Source organism: Wasmannia auropunctata, unplaced genomic scaffold (genome assembly GCF_000956235.1).
Source record: "Wasmannia auropunctata unplaced genomic scaffold, wasmannia.A_1.0 LD336023.1, whole genome shotgun sequence".
NCBI classification, from domain to species: Eukaryota; Metazoa; Arthropoda; class Insecta; order Hymenoptera; family Formicidae; genus Wasmannia; species Wasmannia auropunctata.
The window spans coordinates 1,567,160-1,586,208 of NW_012026867.1; the positions used below are offsets into that span (position 1 = coordinate 1,567,160).

The 19,049-nt window shown below is 48.8% G+C and overlaps 2 protein-coding genes across 2 annotated transcripts in view; one reads left to right on the forward strand and one right to left on the reverse strand.

The window, feature by feature from the left end:
* The first annotated feature begins 7,861 nt into the window (after positions 1 to 7,861).
* Positions 7,862 to 14,249, forward strand: LOC105453002 (homeobox protein goosecoid). The gene is made up of 3 exons (XM_011694642.1): positions 7,862 to 8,414; positions 10,769 to 11,058; positions 14,013 to 14,249. Exons 1-3 carry the CDS (start codon positions 7,862 to 7,864, stop codon positions 14,247 to 14,249), a joined length of 1,080 nt encoding a protein of 359 aa, XP_011692944.1.
* Positions 14,250 to 14,930: 681 nt separating this feature from the next.
* LOC105453034 overlaps positions 14,931 to 19,049 on the reverse strand; it is a 4,683-nt gene continuing 564 nt past the window's right edge. Inside the window, exons 2-4 of the mRNA XM_011694689.1 lie at positions 18,240 to 18,438; positions 17,544 to 17,998; positions 14,931 to 17,165 (exon numbers count right to left, since the gene is read on the reverse strand). Of these exons, the coding sequence (XP_011692991.1) occupies positions 15,449 to 17,165; positions 17,544 to 17,998; positions 18,240 to 18,438 (2,371 nt within the window). The 3' untranslated portion in view covers positions 14,931 to 15,448. The remainder of the gene's footprint in view (positions 17,166 to 17,543; positions 17,999 to 18,239; positions 18,439 to 19,049) is intronic.

The following is a 19,049-nucleotide window of genomic DNA, read 5'->3' on the forward strand; positions in this document are numbered from 1 at the left end:
GCGGTCCTCCTGTCTATATCCTTCCCGTCGAATCCCGCGGAGAAGTGCGCCCTGTTGTTAGCTCACCGAGTTATTGGTATCACTTAGCGAAATCCGTATATAGCGTCGCGGAAACGGCTTTAAAGGAACCCAGCCATCCTCGCCGGCTGACGAGTGGCAGCCACACGTACGCGTTTGAGCTACTCTTATTTATTTATTTGTTTACTCGCTGATTTATTTAGCCCGATAGCCCGGTGCGACCATTAACGGGGCCGAACTGGGTTCCCGCGTACCCTCCCCGTTCCCGATAACACGCGCGGCGTTTAACATCGATGTAATATCGCACGGTTGGACGATCACGAACGGCAGCGACGTTCTTTCCGCGAGTTGATTCTTCCGCGAGGAACGAGGCTCTCTCGTAACTTTGTAGAAAAAAAAAAACAAGCCCGCGATCGCGTCAAATCAGAGGGCCGTTAACGAGAGAGGAAAAAAAATATTGGAAGGTAAGATTTTTCGTTACGCGATCTGTACCCGCTGTTATCTAGCGTTTATTTTCCAACGAGTCGCCAAACAAAATTGGCGGTGCTTTACACGAATGCGTTTTTTATTTTTCTCTCTTTTTTTTTCCGAATTCAACCTGTATATATATACCTTATACGGCGACGACTAATTACGCCCGCCGCTTGTCAGAAAACGCACTATTTGTCAGTGTCGTGTATCGAGTTCAATTTTAATGGCGTCGACATCGAAAAATGTTCACTCCGGCAAGAACCGGAGTTGATTTTTCCAGCGAGGCCACCCACCCGCGCGCGCTATTTTTTTCGCTCCCTCCCTACTCTTCCCTGGGCTCCCACCCTCCCACACGCCGCCACCACCCCCTACGCCTCGTCCCGGCGTTTATTTCGATTTTTTGTTGGGTACGCTCGGTCACCTGAAAAGGAATAGGTGAAAACTGTTAATTGGTTCCCTGCTGAAAATACGGCGGTGTGGCCGGCGGCTGGTTGCGACGCGTTTTAAGCAGAGTCGTGTGCGTGGGACGCCAGGTACCACCGTGTGTGTATGTACGCACATACACGCGTGTATACATACATATATATATGTATATATACATATCATGTATATACATATATATATATATATAAATACATATACATATACATATAATATATATATATGTATAATATATATACATGCGCGTTGCACGCGTGCAACGAGCGTCAAGGAGTGTAGAGCGTGTTCCGGCAGCGTGTCCGTCCAATTATGGAAAATTAATTGGCGATTGGTGACTCGGGGCGATGCGAACATAGTTCAGCGTCGAATAAACTTCCTTTGTATTCCGATCAGCCTTTGACAGCGGTGTAATAATTAAAGTAATTAACGTGCATGCCAATAAATTTGAGATCGTTGCGCATCGTCGCGCGGTACCGGGCGCGGACAATTATTCGTCGCTGGCGTATCTACATGTATACCGCGCGCATGTATAAATGTATACATAAAAGCGCGTATATAAGATACGCATATGTGTATCCGCGCATACATGCATGTATGTGTTATATACATACATCGCGCAGCGATCTCGAGTCCGCGTTCTCGATAATAGCCCGGTAGAATCCCACGTAATTAGGCACGTTGTTTCGCGTGCACGCTCGCGCGAACGAGTTTGCATAATATTTCTACGCTCGGCGGAAATCTTCTTTTCGGAAAGCCGCGCGTCGAGTAAAATCCTCTGTGAGTCAATTTCAATCGTGTTATACTGAAGCTATATACTCTCTCAATTTTTTGGAGTAAATCTCACTCCAAAAGATTGAAAATACTGCCACTCGGCCACTTGAGTGGCAGTATTTTTACTCTTTTCGAGTGAGATTCACTCCAAAAGATTGAAAATTCATTCCAGAAAATTTAGAGAGTATAAAAATCCTGCCACGTTCCGAAGATTACGAATTAACATAGACACATTGCCTAATCTCGGTGATTTGTTCAGCCATTAAATTGTAATTATTATACAAGTTACACTATTCTGTTCCTTGAACGCTCGAGTCGCAGTTGTAGAAGTTGATTCTCGAGATCCGCTGCGCGTCCGCGCGAGTCTCTTCTCGGATGCAGTGGCACCGGTTCTTACGAATGGTCGAGGGCTTTCTTTTACAAAGGGAGACAGAAAGAGAGAGAGAGAGAGAGAACGTAAAAAAATCGTCGACCCACCCGAATCCGAATGGAACGGGCAAATATTTAACGGGGAACCGTAATCGACTATACGCTAATCCTTTGTGGAACTCATGTGAACAACGCGCCGGACTCGGTCGGTTGGATTAAGACACGGCCGTACCCGCGCGCGGTTCCCTCCGTCGATCTTTCCCTCCCGTCCTTTCGAAATTCGGCATCCTTTGAGGATGCGCGCGCGCGAGGGTGCGCGGGAATATCCCGTGCGCGCGCGCGCGCGGCATGTAGGAACAATATTTGCACACTGCATTATATGAGCCGCGCGAACGTGCAAATGGAGCGTGAAAATATTAATTTTGCGAGACACATCCGCGCGACACGTACGCGCGAACCGGCGATTTCCGCGCGGCACGGAGGTACGCGATAACAGCGGCAGAATCATCTCTCTCTCTCTCTCTCTCTCTCTCTCTCTCTCTCTCTCTCGCGTAATCTCTCGCTCGCAATCTTTTTCCACGCCGCGCCGATGCGTGCCCTGCTGTTTTTACAACTACTCGCGCTAATTCGCGGACTGTCGAGGGATTAACGGATAAAAGACCGCGGGCAAGAGTGCACTCTAAGTCGTACTCATCTTGCATACACCGGCTGTGGTTTTAAAACTACCGACTGCCCGCCTCGCCTCCCCACCCCCGCGAGAAAGTTCTCCGGGATTACATTATGTAATTGTTTAAGTTACGTTTATCGCGCAAAAGTCCCCTTCCACCATTTGTTTATAAAAGCAAAGTTTTCGCTGTACCGAGTTATACCGCGTATAAAGGTGATTAATTTTAAGTGACACGATGATTTTTCTCTCTCGACCTAAATATTTTCTGAAAAAAAAAAACTGTTTCACGTTAGTTTTACAGTTTTTTTTAGGAGGATAATATGATGAATACGTACAATGATAAATTTTTATGTTATGCGTTATTCTGGGAGATTTAACGTTATTGTGAGAGATGTAAAACGTTCCTTTACTTATTGAGAGACGAGGATCGAATCGGATGCTTCACGGCCTGTAATTGCCTTCCAATTCAATGCTTGTCGATCTCTTGAGAGCATAAGAAGTAAACGAGCGTGAAATTCCGGAAGAATCGGGCCAGCAGGGGTATAATCATTCAGAATGCGAGCCAAACAATGTCTTAGGCCGGCGACGTCAACAACGTCACGCTGTCCGTCTTAGCGAAACGATACCTATCAATGAGGGATCACGTGTCTCACCGGGGGACCGAAGTCTCCCTCCCGCTTCTCGGCGGCATGAAAATGGCGCGTCTGAACGTTTCATGGCGAACGGTCGCGCGGCGGCCGCGTCCTATCTACTCCAATTATTCCAGCCGGCACGCGGGAAGGCAGGAAGGCACGCAGTCAAATGTAACCGAGACCGATCGAGTCCGAGCGAGATGCTGCAGGGAAGAAACTTCGGAAGCTGGAGGAGATCAGGTATCGGCCCGCCTGACACCCCGCGGCTACGCCTTTAAGAATATCGACGCGGGCGCTTTTTCCAGCGCATTCGCCCTCACGAGGAACGAAAGGGCGAGAGCGAGAGAATGAGAGAGTGAGAGAGAGAGAGTGAGAGAGAGGGAGGGGGGTAAGGGGAGAGCGGGTGAGATCCACTTAGCACGCCGCTTAGACGCGAAAACATCTGTATTGTCGCTGCATTAGCGCCGAGGATTCATCCCCCCGTGATTGCCGGGGAAAATTGTAATCTTTTTCGTGGAAGCCGCCCCGTCGGGAACGCTAGCTCCTTAAGTAAGAGAGGTTCCGCCGGGAGAAAGAAAGAGTGAGAGAGAGAGAGAGAAAGGAAGAAAGAGAAAGAGAGGGGAAAAGTGAGAGAGCGAGAGAGGGAGACGACCTCGACGCTGCTGACGGAGGACTCGTGTGAATTGCTAAACGAACGACACATGCGAGGAGGATGCGATATTCTTATTTTACATCTCTCTTACGGTTTACATCTCTTTTTCGTCGCGCGCGCTCGATTGAGATTCATTGCGTATTCAAGACGCCGCACGCGCCCTCCTCCCTCCCTCCCTCCCCCTCCCCGGTCCCTCCCTCCCGCCGGTCCGGCGGTCAAAGTAAACTTATTTAACTTCGTTATACCTCTCCTTCTCTCTGTGAGGAAAGAGTAAGCGGCGTCTCTCATTTATAATTCATGACACTTCAAGGCCGGACTCGTGTATATTTCGAAATCGTAAACTCGTCCAGCCTCCATTCCGTTCGCCATTTCTCGCTTTCGGGGGAACGGTCCATTCGGAGGCTGAACCGCCGGGCGACTTGCGGAGATCGAGCAATCCGCCAAAAAGACCATCGACAGATCAAGAGATATATTATAGGCGATGGCCGGTTCCCAGTTCGTCCGTAATAAAATTCACGATGTACCGGCCGAACAATGGCCGTCCGCTGCAAGAAGGGAGAGGCCCTTCTTCTTGCTCCTCGCGGATCCTCGCGCGCGCGCGCGCGCGCGCGCGTCCGCGTCCAACAAGCTGCCGTCTCCTGGTTCCGACAGCGGCCTAAACCGGCCGGGTATATAAGGTAATAATAAGTATAGGTAGACATCAGAGGCAAGATAGGTGGGCATACAGTATAATACGCGTACACGAATCGCGCAGAATGTGGGATCCGGTTCGTTGGATCGGGCGTACGATTAACGTATACGGATTAGGATTAAGCTCCGGATCCCGTGGATCTCGCTGCGCCCGAGCGGACCGCAGCATCGAGGAAGGCCGATACTCCTCCGGCCGGGAGAGAGGGGTTCGTCGAAAGGAGGGGCACGTCGCGAGGGGTAGACACGGGTGGACGCGCGCGCGGGGTACGTACAATGTCGAGGGGGGTACGTACGCGCCCCGATGAGAAAAAGAAAGAGGATCGGAGAAGGGGATCAGAGAAAGAGAGAAGAGCGCTTTTCACGCTCGACTCTCCGTGTGTATCACGATGCCCTCACGGACCCCTCGTGCCCTCGTTCATCGCGCCACGAAGACCAGGGGCTGGGGAGAGGAGAAGGGGGGACGACAGTCAATGCACATTACAACGGTTTTATGTTATTAATACGGATGCATTGGCCGGGATTTGAATAATTGAACAGATCCGCGCGGATTCGCTAGATAGGTAGGTATGGCTCTCTCTTCTTCTCCCTCTTCCCTCTCTCTCTCTCTCTCTCTCTCTCTCTTTCTCTCTTTCTCTCCTTCTCCCTCTCTCGTCGCGCGCAACCGCCATAATCCAGATCTACCGACGCCTGAGTTTCCGCGTGGGGTTCATCGCGTTCGGATTGGCGTTTGCGCTCGCTATTTGATCCCATAACGTCGACAAATCGATTCGATTATTTAAGATTACTGGTCGCAAATTTCTAATCTTAGCCCCATAGGTACCTAAGATTATAGCAGTTATATTGTTGTTCTAACACAAACAGGCGCGTAAGGAAGAGTGCCACGTAACGAGAGGGGACGATAATAATCGAATGCACTGACAGAGGAATATACTATAATTATACGATCAACGAGATTACGACAAAATTAATAACGTCCATAAGCGCGTATAATTCCGACACCTGCGATCTTAGCAATTTGATAATAGGTTTCCCTACTGAATTTGCAAAAGATCTGGCAAGAAGGTCGAAACGTTATTTTTGAAAGTTATGAAAAAGTAGAGGGCTCTTTGCGAATTAAATATAAGCGAAGCAAAAATGGATAAAAGAGTATTAGGTTGATGCAAAAGATCAAGCTTTTAAACCAAATAAAATTTTTAAAAAATCTCTCAAAATGAAAAAACAGATTACATTAAAGCCCCGTGGTGGTAAACTTGCTTCGATTTTGCGAAATTCTGCTTTGAATTTTGTTTCGCAAAAAAAAAAAGACAAATCTTTTAAATGAATTTGAAACAGGCTTCCGATTCTTTTCCATGCAGGGCTTTAATAAAATTTTGATTCGATATCTCGGAGTTATAAAAAATGTGAAAGGTTTGAAGTTTGCAACCAGTCATCTGCAATGATCTTTCTCAATGATTTTACTAAATGAGAATGCCTTATAGAATGTCTCATAAAATTATAAATATAGTGAAACACTTTGCTATCATTAGAATTAAAAGTAGGAGCTTCAAGCACATTATTTTCAGATTAAGACAGATTTAGATGATCTCCTTTCTAATTTCGTACAATATTGCATCGCGATGCTATTTCATAAATGAGCGATATATATAATCAATGATTAATAAAACATGTTACCAAATGTATAAGAATCACAGTTGTGCGAAGAGTATCTTTCCAAGTATCGTTCTAAATACTCTTTTCATATAAATGGAGATTACGTGCTGAAGCCATTGGAACACTTTCCAACACGTCACCATTTTCGAAAAGTATATGAATTTAAGACGGTTTGCAAAAATAAGCTCTTCGATTCGATCGCTCGAGCGGCGAGGAGCGAGGGGTTCGGTAACCTTCGTAATATGCATCGACAAATATGTCGTTCGCTTCCGCGAACGCTTTCCCTCTCTTCTCGCTCCTTCTCTCTCCGTCAGAGGGTTATTTCGCGACCACCCTCTCCCGACACAGGCGCGCGTTGCTTCGCGTGTGCTGTTGCCGCGGCGCGGCATCCAGAAAGGGGTGCGATGCCCCCCCCTCCCCACCCCTGAGCGTCGCGACGCGACGTGATCGCACCCTCCGCGCGACGAGAGAACCTCATCGTCGTTGTCGTCGTCGTCGGCCCTCCGCTTCGCCCTCTCTCTCTCTCTCTCTCTCTCTCTCGTCCTCTCGTGCGCCCTCCGTTTCGTAACGCGAGGAGAAGGGGATGCGAGGGAGCTATCGCGGTGAGAGAGCGTGCGACCGGGTGGTGGAAAAGTGGATGGAGCCAGATAGAGCCACGCCCCGATCGCGGACAACGCACGCCAACCCGACGCGGCACCCGAGGGTGTCCCTTCTGTCCGCCACCGACGCGGCTGGCGCGGCTCACGGGGACCCACGGGGGTGGCTTTGTCGGTTTGTGCGCGAGGAACGGTACGGCACGGGTAGGGTAGGAAGGTAGCGCGCACCGCGTCCACGCGGCATCGCGGCGGCCACCGTTATGGCTAGTCCACGTATATCCTTTATCGGGGAGATGTCACTTCGTGTCCGCGACGCGCGACGGTAGGCGCCCTGCGACGCGGCGGCCCCCAGTCCGGAGTGGATAAAGTGCGGTCGCCGACGGCGAGCGGGGGGGTTGGCTCGGGCACACGGATCTCCCGCGCGTGGAGATCGGATTCCTCCGCGCCTTTCCCGTCTCGCGACACGACACACTCGTCTCGTCACTTCCGTCTCGATGTTGAGCGCCGATGACACGACGTCGTCGGTGAGCGGTCGTCTGCGAGGAGGCGGGAGCCTCGTACCCGCGCGGGACAGGATCGCGCGGACTCATCCGGTCTGGCTGTAAAGAAAAGAAAGAAAGAAAAGAACCGTACCGTAGACAGCGGTTTCCCCGTCGACTGCAAAGTTGGGCGCGCGCGGTGCTTAAAAAATTCGCGACAATAAGTCGGGAGTCGCGATACCATCTCCGATGCGAGCGAGAACGTAACCGTCGCCGGAGGACGAGGGTAGAACGAGGCGCCAAGCATCCTTCGTCTTCGCATCCCCGGGGGGGTCCCGAGGACTATACGCTCGATGCGCATCTCGCTTCCGAGTAACGCCGACATCATCTACACACCCGCGAGCTCGTACCCCGCGTTACGTAACATGGTAGAGAGCACTTATGCGAGCGACTCGCCGAGATCACGCTCGCCCATGACGGAGCCGTCGAGTCCTCTGCACTCGGATGGTCCCGGTATATCCGGCTACGGGCACAGCTATCTGTACAGCTACTCGCCGGACGCGCAGAATCACGTATCGGTGCAGGCGGCGACCAGGCGCAACAACCAGAACGAGACGGGCGCCGATGCCGCGCACGAGCGCGCGTTCGCCAGGAGTCCGATCGGCGCGGAGGAGACGATGCCGCGGCACCACCGCCACGGCGGCGGCGTCCGCGAACCGGTCGTCCCCTCGCGAGCCGCGACCGGCACCTCCGCCGCCACCATGTCGTCCCCCACCTCGCTCTTCACCATCGACAGCATCCTGGCGCCGAGGCCGATCGGCAACATCATCGCTCCCACGAGCACCACCACCGTCGCCGCGTCCGTGATCCAGACGCCGGAGACGATCGAGTCGGCCGCCGGGCGCACCGCCACCGCGGCGATGCATCCGTTGCAGCAGCAGCTGCACCACTTGGCGTTCACCTCGGCGGATTTTCTCGGTGGGTACCAACGGCCGCCCTCCCCCGCCGGAGGATCGGCGAATGACTCCTCTCTCTCTCTCTCTCTCTCTCTCTCTCTCTCTCTCTCTCTCTCTCTCTCTCCAGGCCGAAAGTCTCTCAAAGGGGCCGCGGCGTTTAAAAGACGTCCTTAATCCTTTAGACTTCTCCTGCGGACGCGCCTCTAACACTTTGTAGGCTGAATTCCTTGTCATTCGGGTTCTCGTGTGCATGAAATTATAATTAATGTTACTCCATTGAAGAAAAACATCCGGAATCTCACAAACGCGTCTTTTACCGTTTCACAATCGTATCTCAAACGAAACTCGCGATCGCCATTCGCATAATCGTCACCGTTCATCGAATTGAGTTGTATTGTTGGGATTATATTAAACTCCTATACTACGTGTGACAAGTCGGCGATATAAACGGAGTTTCCGAATCGCATCGAGAAACCGATATAGAAATAATAACGCGCTCGGGCAAATGAGGCGTTCGGGATAGCTCGTATTGAACAATTACGCGAGATCGAACGATTAATTTATATTAGCGTGCCGCTGGAAATGTTAATTGCATTTATTCGATTACATTACAGTTTTATCGAGCGACATCGAGGCAATATATGTCATTCTTCGCAATCTTTTTCGCAATACGGATGAGAATGTCGATAATGTTCAGAATGCCGGCTATCAATTTCGCAGCAATTTTATGAAACGTCGAAAATTCGGCGTGAAAGAGAGCCCAATCTCCACATACTTTTACATTCCGTAAATAAATTGGTAAATTATTTTCCCTGTAGCGATACATAAAAACTGAAAAAAAATTATTTATTAACTTTGAAACGAGAGAACAAAATTTGGCGAGTTGTAAAGTGTTAAAGCGCATATCCGAATGAAATCGGAGCGATTATTCCGACTACATATTTCGCATCTATCACGCGTGAAATTTCGCTCGTTTCGTCCGATTCGTGTTGATTATATTTTTTTCGACTATATTTTTTTTTATCTCGCAATAGGATTCTTACGCGCGCGACGGTGGGATAGTCGTTTTACGAATATTTTGAACGCCGGCGGTAAGTTTTACTTGTCATTATTGGATCTTACACGATCGCGTATCTAATTTTAAATTATTTAGTATCTTCAGTTTGGGACTTATTGTCACAACGAATAAATAATTATAAAAGTCATGGAACTTCAATCCGCGTTTTTTTCCCCCCTCGTCAACGCTATATGTCTCTTAATTCCCGCGAGCTATACGCTTTTCATTTCATGTAACTCGCTTGTACAACGCAAAGAATCTAATTCGTCCGCATCTCGTCAATTTTCTGCAGATCGGTAAACGTATTTCCATCCAACGTAGAGACGTTTAACACTTTACAATGCAAAAATGTAAGACCTCGCGCGAAATCCTAAGAGAGCCGGCGCGAAACGCGCCAAAATTTCTTTCATACCCGCAGGGGGGCTTTAGGTATTTTTCCCTCAAGATAACTTGCGCTCTCTCTTTCCCCCTCTCTCTCTCTCTCTCTCTCTCTCGCATTGGGGATACGCGAGATGAAATCCGCAATCCGTTTCGATCATGCATGAACGATCTAGCTCCTTCTGCAATCCCCCGCTAGAAGACGGAGAACGTGAAAAGGAAGCATGCGAAAAACGCGAGAGAATGGGCGAGAGAGAGAGAGAGAGAGAGAGAGAGAGAGAGAGAGAGAGAGAATTGGAGAGAAGCCGCCCCGGCACTGCCCGGGTAAAAGCAAGAAATTTTTACCGTCCCCGCATTTTCATACGCAACGTCGCGTTTAAGCAGCTTTCTTCGAGATTTTAAAGTAAAACGTCCCCCGGGACGGGGGCGTCGCGCCGGGCCGGGCGACCTCTTTATCCCGAACAGCGTGAATGCAGGGGTTCTGCGAATTCGTGGCGTATCGCGTTTCCTCTCGACAGCGGCAACGGCGTTCCTCGATTCCTCTCTTCACCGCGATTTTAATTCTCAGGAGAGAGAAACGCGCCGATTCGCCGATCACCGATATTTGGGAACGGCCTCGCGCACACCGCAAAGGATGTAATCCTTTTGTCAATCGCGTCGATTTAGTGGCCGAATTACCGCGATTGTTACAATTATCGCTTCGTCGCACAATCGATCCCAGGGCACCCCTAAATGTTATAATCGCGGGCGCGAGAATGGACGTGTGAATCTTTAATGCGGCGCAAAGTTCATACACGGGCATTGCGGCCAGCGCGGATAATCTTTATTGTCATTCCGAGGCGTGCGACGACGCTATAGAGCAGTATACCCGAGATAGAGAGTGATTTCAATATAATGTGACGCGAGTTTTACCGTCCCCCTATGTCACTTTCGGATTTCAGCCGCGGCATATCCGGGACTGTATCCCGGAGGATACGTGGCGGCGATGGCCGCCGCCGGCGTTTCCCTTCACGGACAGCCGGCTTTCTACCACGCCGGCCATCCTTATCAAATAAATCCGAACAATCCGGGAATGGGCCCGATGGCGAAGAGGAAACGTCGCCACCGAACGATCTTCACGGAGGAGCAACTGGAACAGTTGGAAGCCACCTTCGACAAGACGCACTATCCCGACGTGCTCCTGCGGGAACAGTTGGCTCTCCAGGTCGACCTCAAGGAAGAAAGAATCGAGGTGAGTCGAATTTTAAAATTCCATTATATCGGGTGTCTCCCGTTTGAATTCTCTGTTTTGATGATGAATTTTCTTCGGCGAGTCTTATAGAATCGATTACGCGACATTAACAACAGTCGTCGCAATTTATTAGTATTCACCGCTCTAATCATTTTAATAATTAAATTTTGAGTTGGAAAAATTAAAATTACTTACATTTAAGCGAGAATCAGGTGTGAAATCGTTAAAATCATAATTGAGGATGCTCCTTTCCTTTCGTTACGTCGATCACAAAACGAAATTAACCGTCGGTGCGGAGTGGCGATTGTAACGGAGTAGAGCGATACGAAGAAAATGCCGTGGAAAAGAGCATGTGTTGACAATTATGGGCTCCCGTTTCGTCCGCGCGATCGCTTTCTAAAAACGAGGGACCGGCTACCGTTTTACCGAGGAACGGCGGTGAGTGGTTACACCGCGCAGCGGCGGGCTTGAGCCGACTGCCGATGACAAATTACTTTCTCGAGCCGTGAACGGAATATTGGATTTCGGATCGGCAAACATTGACCGTCCGGATGGCCCGGGTCCGGTACGCACAATTTGTAATGTAATGTCGGCAAACTACGCGCTCGCGCCGCCGCGGCCGCCGCCGCCGCCGCCGTTCCTGAGTGGGATGAAACGGCCTGTGTTTGTCGTCCTAATGCATAAAAGCCCATAATATTTTAACGCGGTCATTAAAATTTACCGCGGTGGGTATTTATCGGGGCCTCGGTCGACTTGAGCTAACAAGTTGCATGCTAGATTAAAAGCTTTAGCGATAATGTGTTTACTTCAATTATACATACGCTCGCGCGCGCTCTCTCGTTCGCACACGCGTGTGCACGCAATCCACACGCGCGTTGGATAGCTCGCGTATATCGCGCAATTTATAATCTCTAAAGTGGTGTACTCACTGCAGACAAGAGAGAGGGGAGCGAGGGAAAAAAAAAGAGAGCGCGCGTTTTTCCGCGTCACGTTAATTTCGTATAAATTTACCTTTCAATAAGTTCATTGTGTCGTTGATCGAGTGTTATTTTTCCAGTAATTAACGATCTAGCTTCTCAATCTGATGGCGACATATTGTGATTTCTGTGATTTTTACACCGTGCCTGAAAGTAGAATCCTTTTACGCAAATCATTTTGTATGTACATACATTTTCCACGTATATTTGTTCGTTTGCGATGATTCCACAAAAAAAAAACCCTCTTTTTACATCGATTTATCAACATTAGCGCTGACACTAGCGATTTCGCGTGTTAAAGTCAATTTTTTAGCGTCCGATTGAATTGTTTCTAAATTTGTCTTATATAGATGATTAGTTTAAATGTAAAGCCATAATGGAAGTCGATTGAAACTTTAATTTGAATTACCGATTGAATTGTTATCGCGACGATCTCGAAACACGAGGGACCCCGCGGACGGGTTGCGTAAAATTGTTCGACGGGCCGACCACCGATTCCGTCGAGCACAATCACGGACTCCGGGAGAATCATTGACACTCGCGTGGGACCACCCGCGTCGCCGTCGGCTTTGCCAAAGAAAGGTCCCCCGAGTCTCGAGAGTTGTTTAAAGACGGGAACAACATATACCTGCGTGTCTGGTAACCGGGGCCGCCTCTCGGAGCGAGAGTCCACGGTGTTTGCACAGAATTAGTAGAATAGCGACTCTTGGTGCGCACGATGGGAGGAGAGGACAAAGAAAGAGCTAGGGACGGGTCGGCCCGGGGAGAAAGGAGGGAGGGAGGGTTGGGGGGAGGGGGAAGGGAGGGCGGAGGATGGGGTGAGAAACCTAAGGCATACTGTTTTGTGTGCCTCCAAGATCGCGTCGACTCGACGTCGGATCCGTGGATCGACACGGGGAGAAACAACAGCTCGGGGAAACAGCTATGATCGCGGTGCTTCCACACTTTATTCAGGGATACAAACTGTCGTATACACAACACTGACTGATCAATTAATGCGCATGGCGCTGTTGTCATTAAAATTCCCGTTGACAGGGCACGAGGCGCACCTTGGCCCGCGTGTAGCACTGCAGATCGTGACAGATTTAATTTCGCATCTCGCGAGGAGTATGTATAAACCGGGCGTCCTCGACCTGGCAGAACTCTTCAAAGTGAACGAGGGTTAAGCTATTACACAATAGCTAATGCAGCAAAACGAACGAGCGAGTAGGGGTTGAATATTGATTGTCGGTTTTCATTCGGATTGATTCAGACAGGCGTGACGGACAAATGCGTGCCCCGCGAGCGCGGCGGGAATTCGTTTGATGTCTCTCACGCGTCTTTTCTTACTTCGTTAAGTAATATATAACACGTTGATATGTCTTGTATATATAATTACGATTTCAAATGCATTATATTACTCAGATATGGCTTAATTTCAATGGCTCCGGAAAACGGTTGCTTTATTTAATTTTATGATAACTAAAAACTGGTAGCATCACGTTTTCATTTTTTGAAAAGAATTATATTACTTTAAAAACACATCTCTCTCTCTCTCTCTCTCTCTCTCTGTTTCTTAAAGAATTCTAGTTTTTAACTTTATTTAATGCAAAGCTTGATGGAAAAAAGGCAAATCTTTTACACCAATCTAACGCTTTTATCCGTGGGCAAGATAAATCCTATTTAATCCTTTATTTGATAATGTTACTTTCATGCAACTTGATCTTCTTATCCATTCCCCAGAATGCCCTCGCTGTTACGATCGAATTCTAAATAATATATATCTATAACGAGCTCTCTCAACATTCAATTTATCCTGTATCTAATTTAATGAGAAATAGTCTGTATAGAGATTATCTGTGTCCATAAAAAAAAGTGAAAATTAATGCATTTTTAATCGTTCGAGGGAGAATCGCTCGCGAATTCGGCTCTGCCGAATGAACGATCAATTTACCCGAGTATCCTTCTGAATTGAGATTTGAATCACACACATTTTAGGTGTGGTTCAAGAATCGTCGCGCCAAGTGGCGGAAGCAGAAGCGGGAGGAGCAGGACCGCATCCGGAAGCTGCAGCTGGAGCAGCGTCAGCGCACCGACGACGGCGGCGCCGCGACGACGGTGATGGTGGGCGACCGTCTGGGCCTGAGCAGGCAGCAGCAGCAGCAACAGCAGCAGCAGCAGCATCAGCAGAAGCTCGAGCAGGACACGGACAGCTCCGACCTCGAGGTAGCGTAGTGATGCGGCCGTGATGACGACGAGACGCGACGGTTGTCTCGCCCCCATCGGTAAATCGAGGTGGTCGAGGACGACGGAAGACGGGCCCGGTGCTTTCTCGCGCTCTTATCGACAATGTGTATGGGCATGTACATACGTGACTGCGCTGTAAATATCATTGTAAATATGACTAACGATGAATGTGTACAATACCGAAATAAATTATTGCATCGAAGCACGAGGTGCGGTGTGTCTGTCGTCTGATCCCCTTGGCGCGTTTCGCGAGAGATACGCCTTACTTCTTAATGCATTAAAGAAACGAGGAAATCTCTTATTGCCTAGTTTCACGATGATATCTATCTACGCGAGTTGCGCATATAGCGTTACATGTGTCGTATCTCAGCCGAATATACCGAAATCGCGATGTTAACCGTCGAGTCGCCGTGAATAATCATTCGCTTCGACTCTGATTACCTCAATGACATTACATCAAGAGTAAAATTACACAACATTAATTTATAAAATTAATTTCTTCCAATCTACGTAGCTACCTTACAGTTATTGCGACTTAAATACACGTTTATTTCTCGATTCGAATTTCATTATGTAGATCAAATTAAATCGCACGTTGAATTTATTTCATTTCATCGATTTCGAATTTTTCGCAATTGGTTGATCATCAGTCTGATCCGAAGAGAGCAGTATTTGCGATATCTTTATTAAGGATTCTCCCATTTACATACAAATGCGCGGCGAGGTGTCCATTTAGATCGCGAGAACTTTAAATCTCACGACACTCTTTCTCTACTATCGCTTATTGTTATTGCTGGAGCGCAACCCCGGTTTTACAACAATATTTTCTTATTGAAATCGTTGCGCTGTTGTGGAAAATACATTCCCGTTTATATAAACGTTTATACGAAGCTTCGATATTCCACCACGCATAAATATTAAAGCTCGTCGTTTAGGAATTTTGAAACGCGTCGCATTTAGAACTTTAGGTGGTTTTCCCGGATATACAGGATGGAAGAGCTTGGAGGTGAGTCAATTGTATCAGACTAATTGCACCGACATGAATTAAGCTCAATTATAAATTTTATTTGGAATAGCATCTGGAAAATTTGTTTTTAATTTTTTCACACTTACAGCTTCTTTTAACCGATCTTTCAATTATTGTTTTTTTTTTATTGTTACGTGATTATATTATATATTCGAATTTTCTACTTTTTCATTCTTCTTTCTTCTTGCCCGTCGGACGTAAATTTCGACAACTTCCCCGGCTTTTTTACCTTCACGGATCTCCCGAAGCGATGCCTTCCCTCGCGCGTCTTCGCACGTGATTCGGGCGCGGCGTTCACTTCGACAATCCTGAGAATCTCGATGGGATTCAGGCTGAATCGACTGCGTTCGGGCGAGCCGATGAGCAACACGAGTACCGTCACGAATTTGCGGTAGGACGTGGCTCTCATGAGATACGCGGCGCCGTGGCCATAGTGGAAGAACGGCGGGCCGAACGAGTTCACGTCGCACACGTAGTACGCGCCGCAGAACTTGAAGAGGCCAAGGCAGACGCTCTCGCACGTCAGCACGGCGAAGTGATAGCTCGAGAACACCCGCTCCAGTGTACTCCACAGGCACTTGCTCGTCTTGGCGTACAGTCTGCCGTGAACGGCCGGCAGCATCCGGACTTCGAACAGGATCTTGCCGATGTCGAAGCGATCGGCGAGACACTTGGACGAGTGACTCGCGCCCGCAGCGTCCCCGCCGCTGACAGACTCGGCCTCGTGCGTGCTGCACGTGTAATAACGATCCCCGCACACGACGATCGCGTCGAGGGTCTTCGAGCTCCAGTATTCCGGCGCCGTAATCCTGGTCATGCCGGCGCACACCACGTAACAGGCGTACGTCTGCATGCCGCGATTCGCCTCGTCGAACATGTCGTCGGTTATGTGTAACTCGCCCCACAGGGAGAACAGTCGGTTGGGTTCTTCCACGTAGTAGTGATGCCATCTCGCTTTACCGGCGCCGGTGACCTCGGCCAGGCCCGGTCGCTTCCGGCCCGCGGGCGCGCATCTGCCCCAGGTCGTCGCCCGGTGACGCCTCAACCACGTAGCTCTCTCCCTCAGCTCTCCTGGATGGCCGTCTTCCTCGTCCTGCTCTCCATCGATCTCATCGTCCTCTCGATCCTGGATGTCGAGCGATTCCGACGGATCCTCGTCGACCGCGCGACGCGGCCGCTTATTGAGCGTGCGGCGTTGCAATAACTTCAGATTGTCCAGCTGACAGCATTGAAAGGTCACGTGGAAGAGCTCAACGACGAAGGAAATCTGACCCCCGGTATCAGATTCATAGTCGTGTCGCGATTTCAACTCCTCGCCGGCGTGGCATCTCAACATGAGAATCATCAGGTGTCTCCGCAACGAGTCCGCGGAGCAGAACTTCACGATGCAGGCGCGGCCTTTGTCGTGCCAGAAGCCGTACTCGTCGCACCGGTAGGGATTGTAGAGATACCAGAACAGACCGTCCTGCCAGAACGCCAACGAGAACCTGAACGTGCGCAATATGCAGTTGCGATACCGCCCGATCAGTTTGCCGAGGGTCTCCTCGAGCTCTACCGCGAGCTTGTGCGCGGGCACATGTTTGGAATCCGCCACCTTCTGGCGGAATTTCTCAATTTCCATCCTGACCTGCAGAGGATCCTTCCTGCTTAACGTAAGTTGCTTCATCTCCGGACCCTCCTTATGCATGATGTCGATGAACTGCGCCCTGCCTTGCATTCTCCGGATAAATTCTATCTCGACGCTGTATTTGTAATTGTACACGACTACGTCGTCCAGACGTTGCCTCTTCTTCACGTTGATCGTGCCGATGTGGGTGAAAAGCATCCAGGCTTGGTCGTAGATGTAATCGATATTAACGCTCCACGCGTATTTGTATCTTCCATGCGAAGATATCGTAAAGATAACGTCGTTTTTAAAAGAGACGACAGCTTCGACTATATTCTAACTCTCGTGAAAGTGCAAGAAGCGGTCGAATTTTCACTTCTCCAGCGCGAGATGTTAAAATTACGTCACGCGCGCGGGATGACTCAAATTCCACGCGCATATCCTTTCACGAGAGTTTTCTTTCCAAACAAATTTCAAGTGGAAGAAGCGAATCTCCAATTGATCGGAGAGAGAGAGAGAGAGAATTTAAATAATTTAATTCGCTTTGAAATAAATTAAGCGAAAGGATAAGGATAAAAATTATCAAAACGAGATTAGAATGCTCCACGTATACTGCCCTCGATTATCCCGCTTCGACACATATCGATACCTGAGCTGCGTTTTCACCAGCAGTGCCACGACCGCTTGGTAGAAGCAGAACTTCCAAGTGTTCTTGCGCTCTCGCAGCGAGCTCATCTCCAATAAATGCATACCCTTCGTCCCACGAAGTACCACGTTAGCGTAGACACGTTTGGACGGCAGCATCACGGTAACATAGTCGCCGTTCACCAAACCGTGACGTTCGCCAGTCGCGCGATCCACCAACAGCTTCAACTTCGCGCCCGGACGCGGCACCAACACGCGTGCGTGGCCCAGCTCCTTGCGATTAGCGAAGTCGCTCTTCCGCTCGTCCTTGTCGTCGTCCGGCGCTTCGTAGGGAAGAACGTCCCTCCTCCGTCCGTCCTTCTCCTGCCGTGTCTCCAGCGCGATCACCGCATCACGCGTGAGCGGCCACGTACACGGCCGCAATCTTCCGTTTCTCGGCAATCTCCGAAATGTTGTCGTCTATCGAAAATATCGCAAATTCAAGGAGTATCATGCGTCCGCGCGTGCAGAGGATATCCTCGGAAGTAAATAAATGAAATAAATCTTCGCAGTCGTTGCAAACAATCTATGAGTCTCCCCAGGGATGTATGACGAAAGAAAACGTCGTAAAAAAAAACGTGAATTAAATTAAATATAGAGAATAATTAGATCGCGATCGTAACTGGCACCGCTCCGTTCTCTAATCGACTGTCTCACGTACCCTCAAGCTTCTCCAGATTGGCGTCCTCACGCGTCGACCCCATCCGACGGTCGTCCTAGCCCGAGGCTCAACTGGCTCAAGCTGAAAGCGTTCACCGAGCGGAAAGTACCTGACGAGCGAAACTGTCTCCTCGATAGGCTCGCTCACCTCCGCGCCAGGTAGTCTCGCGACAGCGGATTCGGGCGTTGCTATCTCCACTCTAAATTCGTTGCAGTGAAAATTGTCACTTTATTACACAGTGAAAGGTCGATTTTAGGGTTTTCACTTTGCTATGCAGCGATTTTCACTGTATGTAAAAGTGAGTTTTAACTTTTGTTAAAGTGAAACTTTCACTTTATTAGAAACAGTGAAAAATGTCACTGTTATGGTAACAGTGATATGGTTGCAGTGGCATGATCCACTGCAAGAAAAGTGATTAATTAATTGTAGAAGAAGTGAAAAATCACTTTCTTAACAGTGGTCATTTTTTGACGGTAGAAAATAATTAATGATATAAGATATTAACAGAAAAGTAATTTTACTAGAGTAAAAAATATAGTGAAGTAATTGCCTATAAGAGCTGACACGGGTGTGGTGTGTAAAATTCTTATCATTACAATATTCACACACGACCTGCGCGCCGCACGGTTTGTCGGTCTTAAAATATAGTTCTTTGCATGAAGTCGGAAACTTGTAACAAATTAAATTGACGAACAATTTAATATCTTTCGATATGCATCTATAAGATTTCCCTCTTTATAGGCAATTACTTCACTATATTTGATTATTTCTCGGAGCCTATTCTATATAAAATTCATTAGAGTAAAAAAG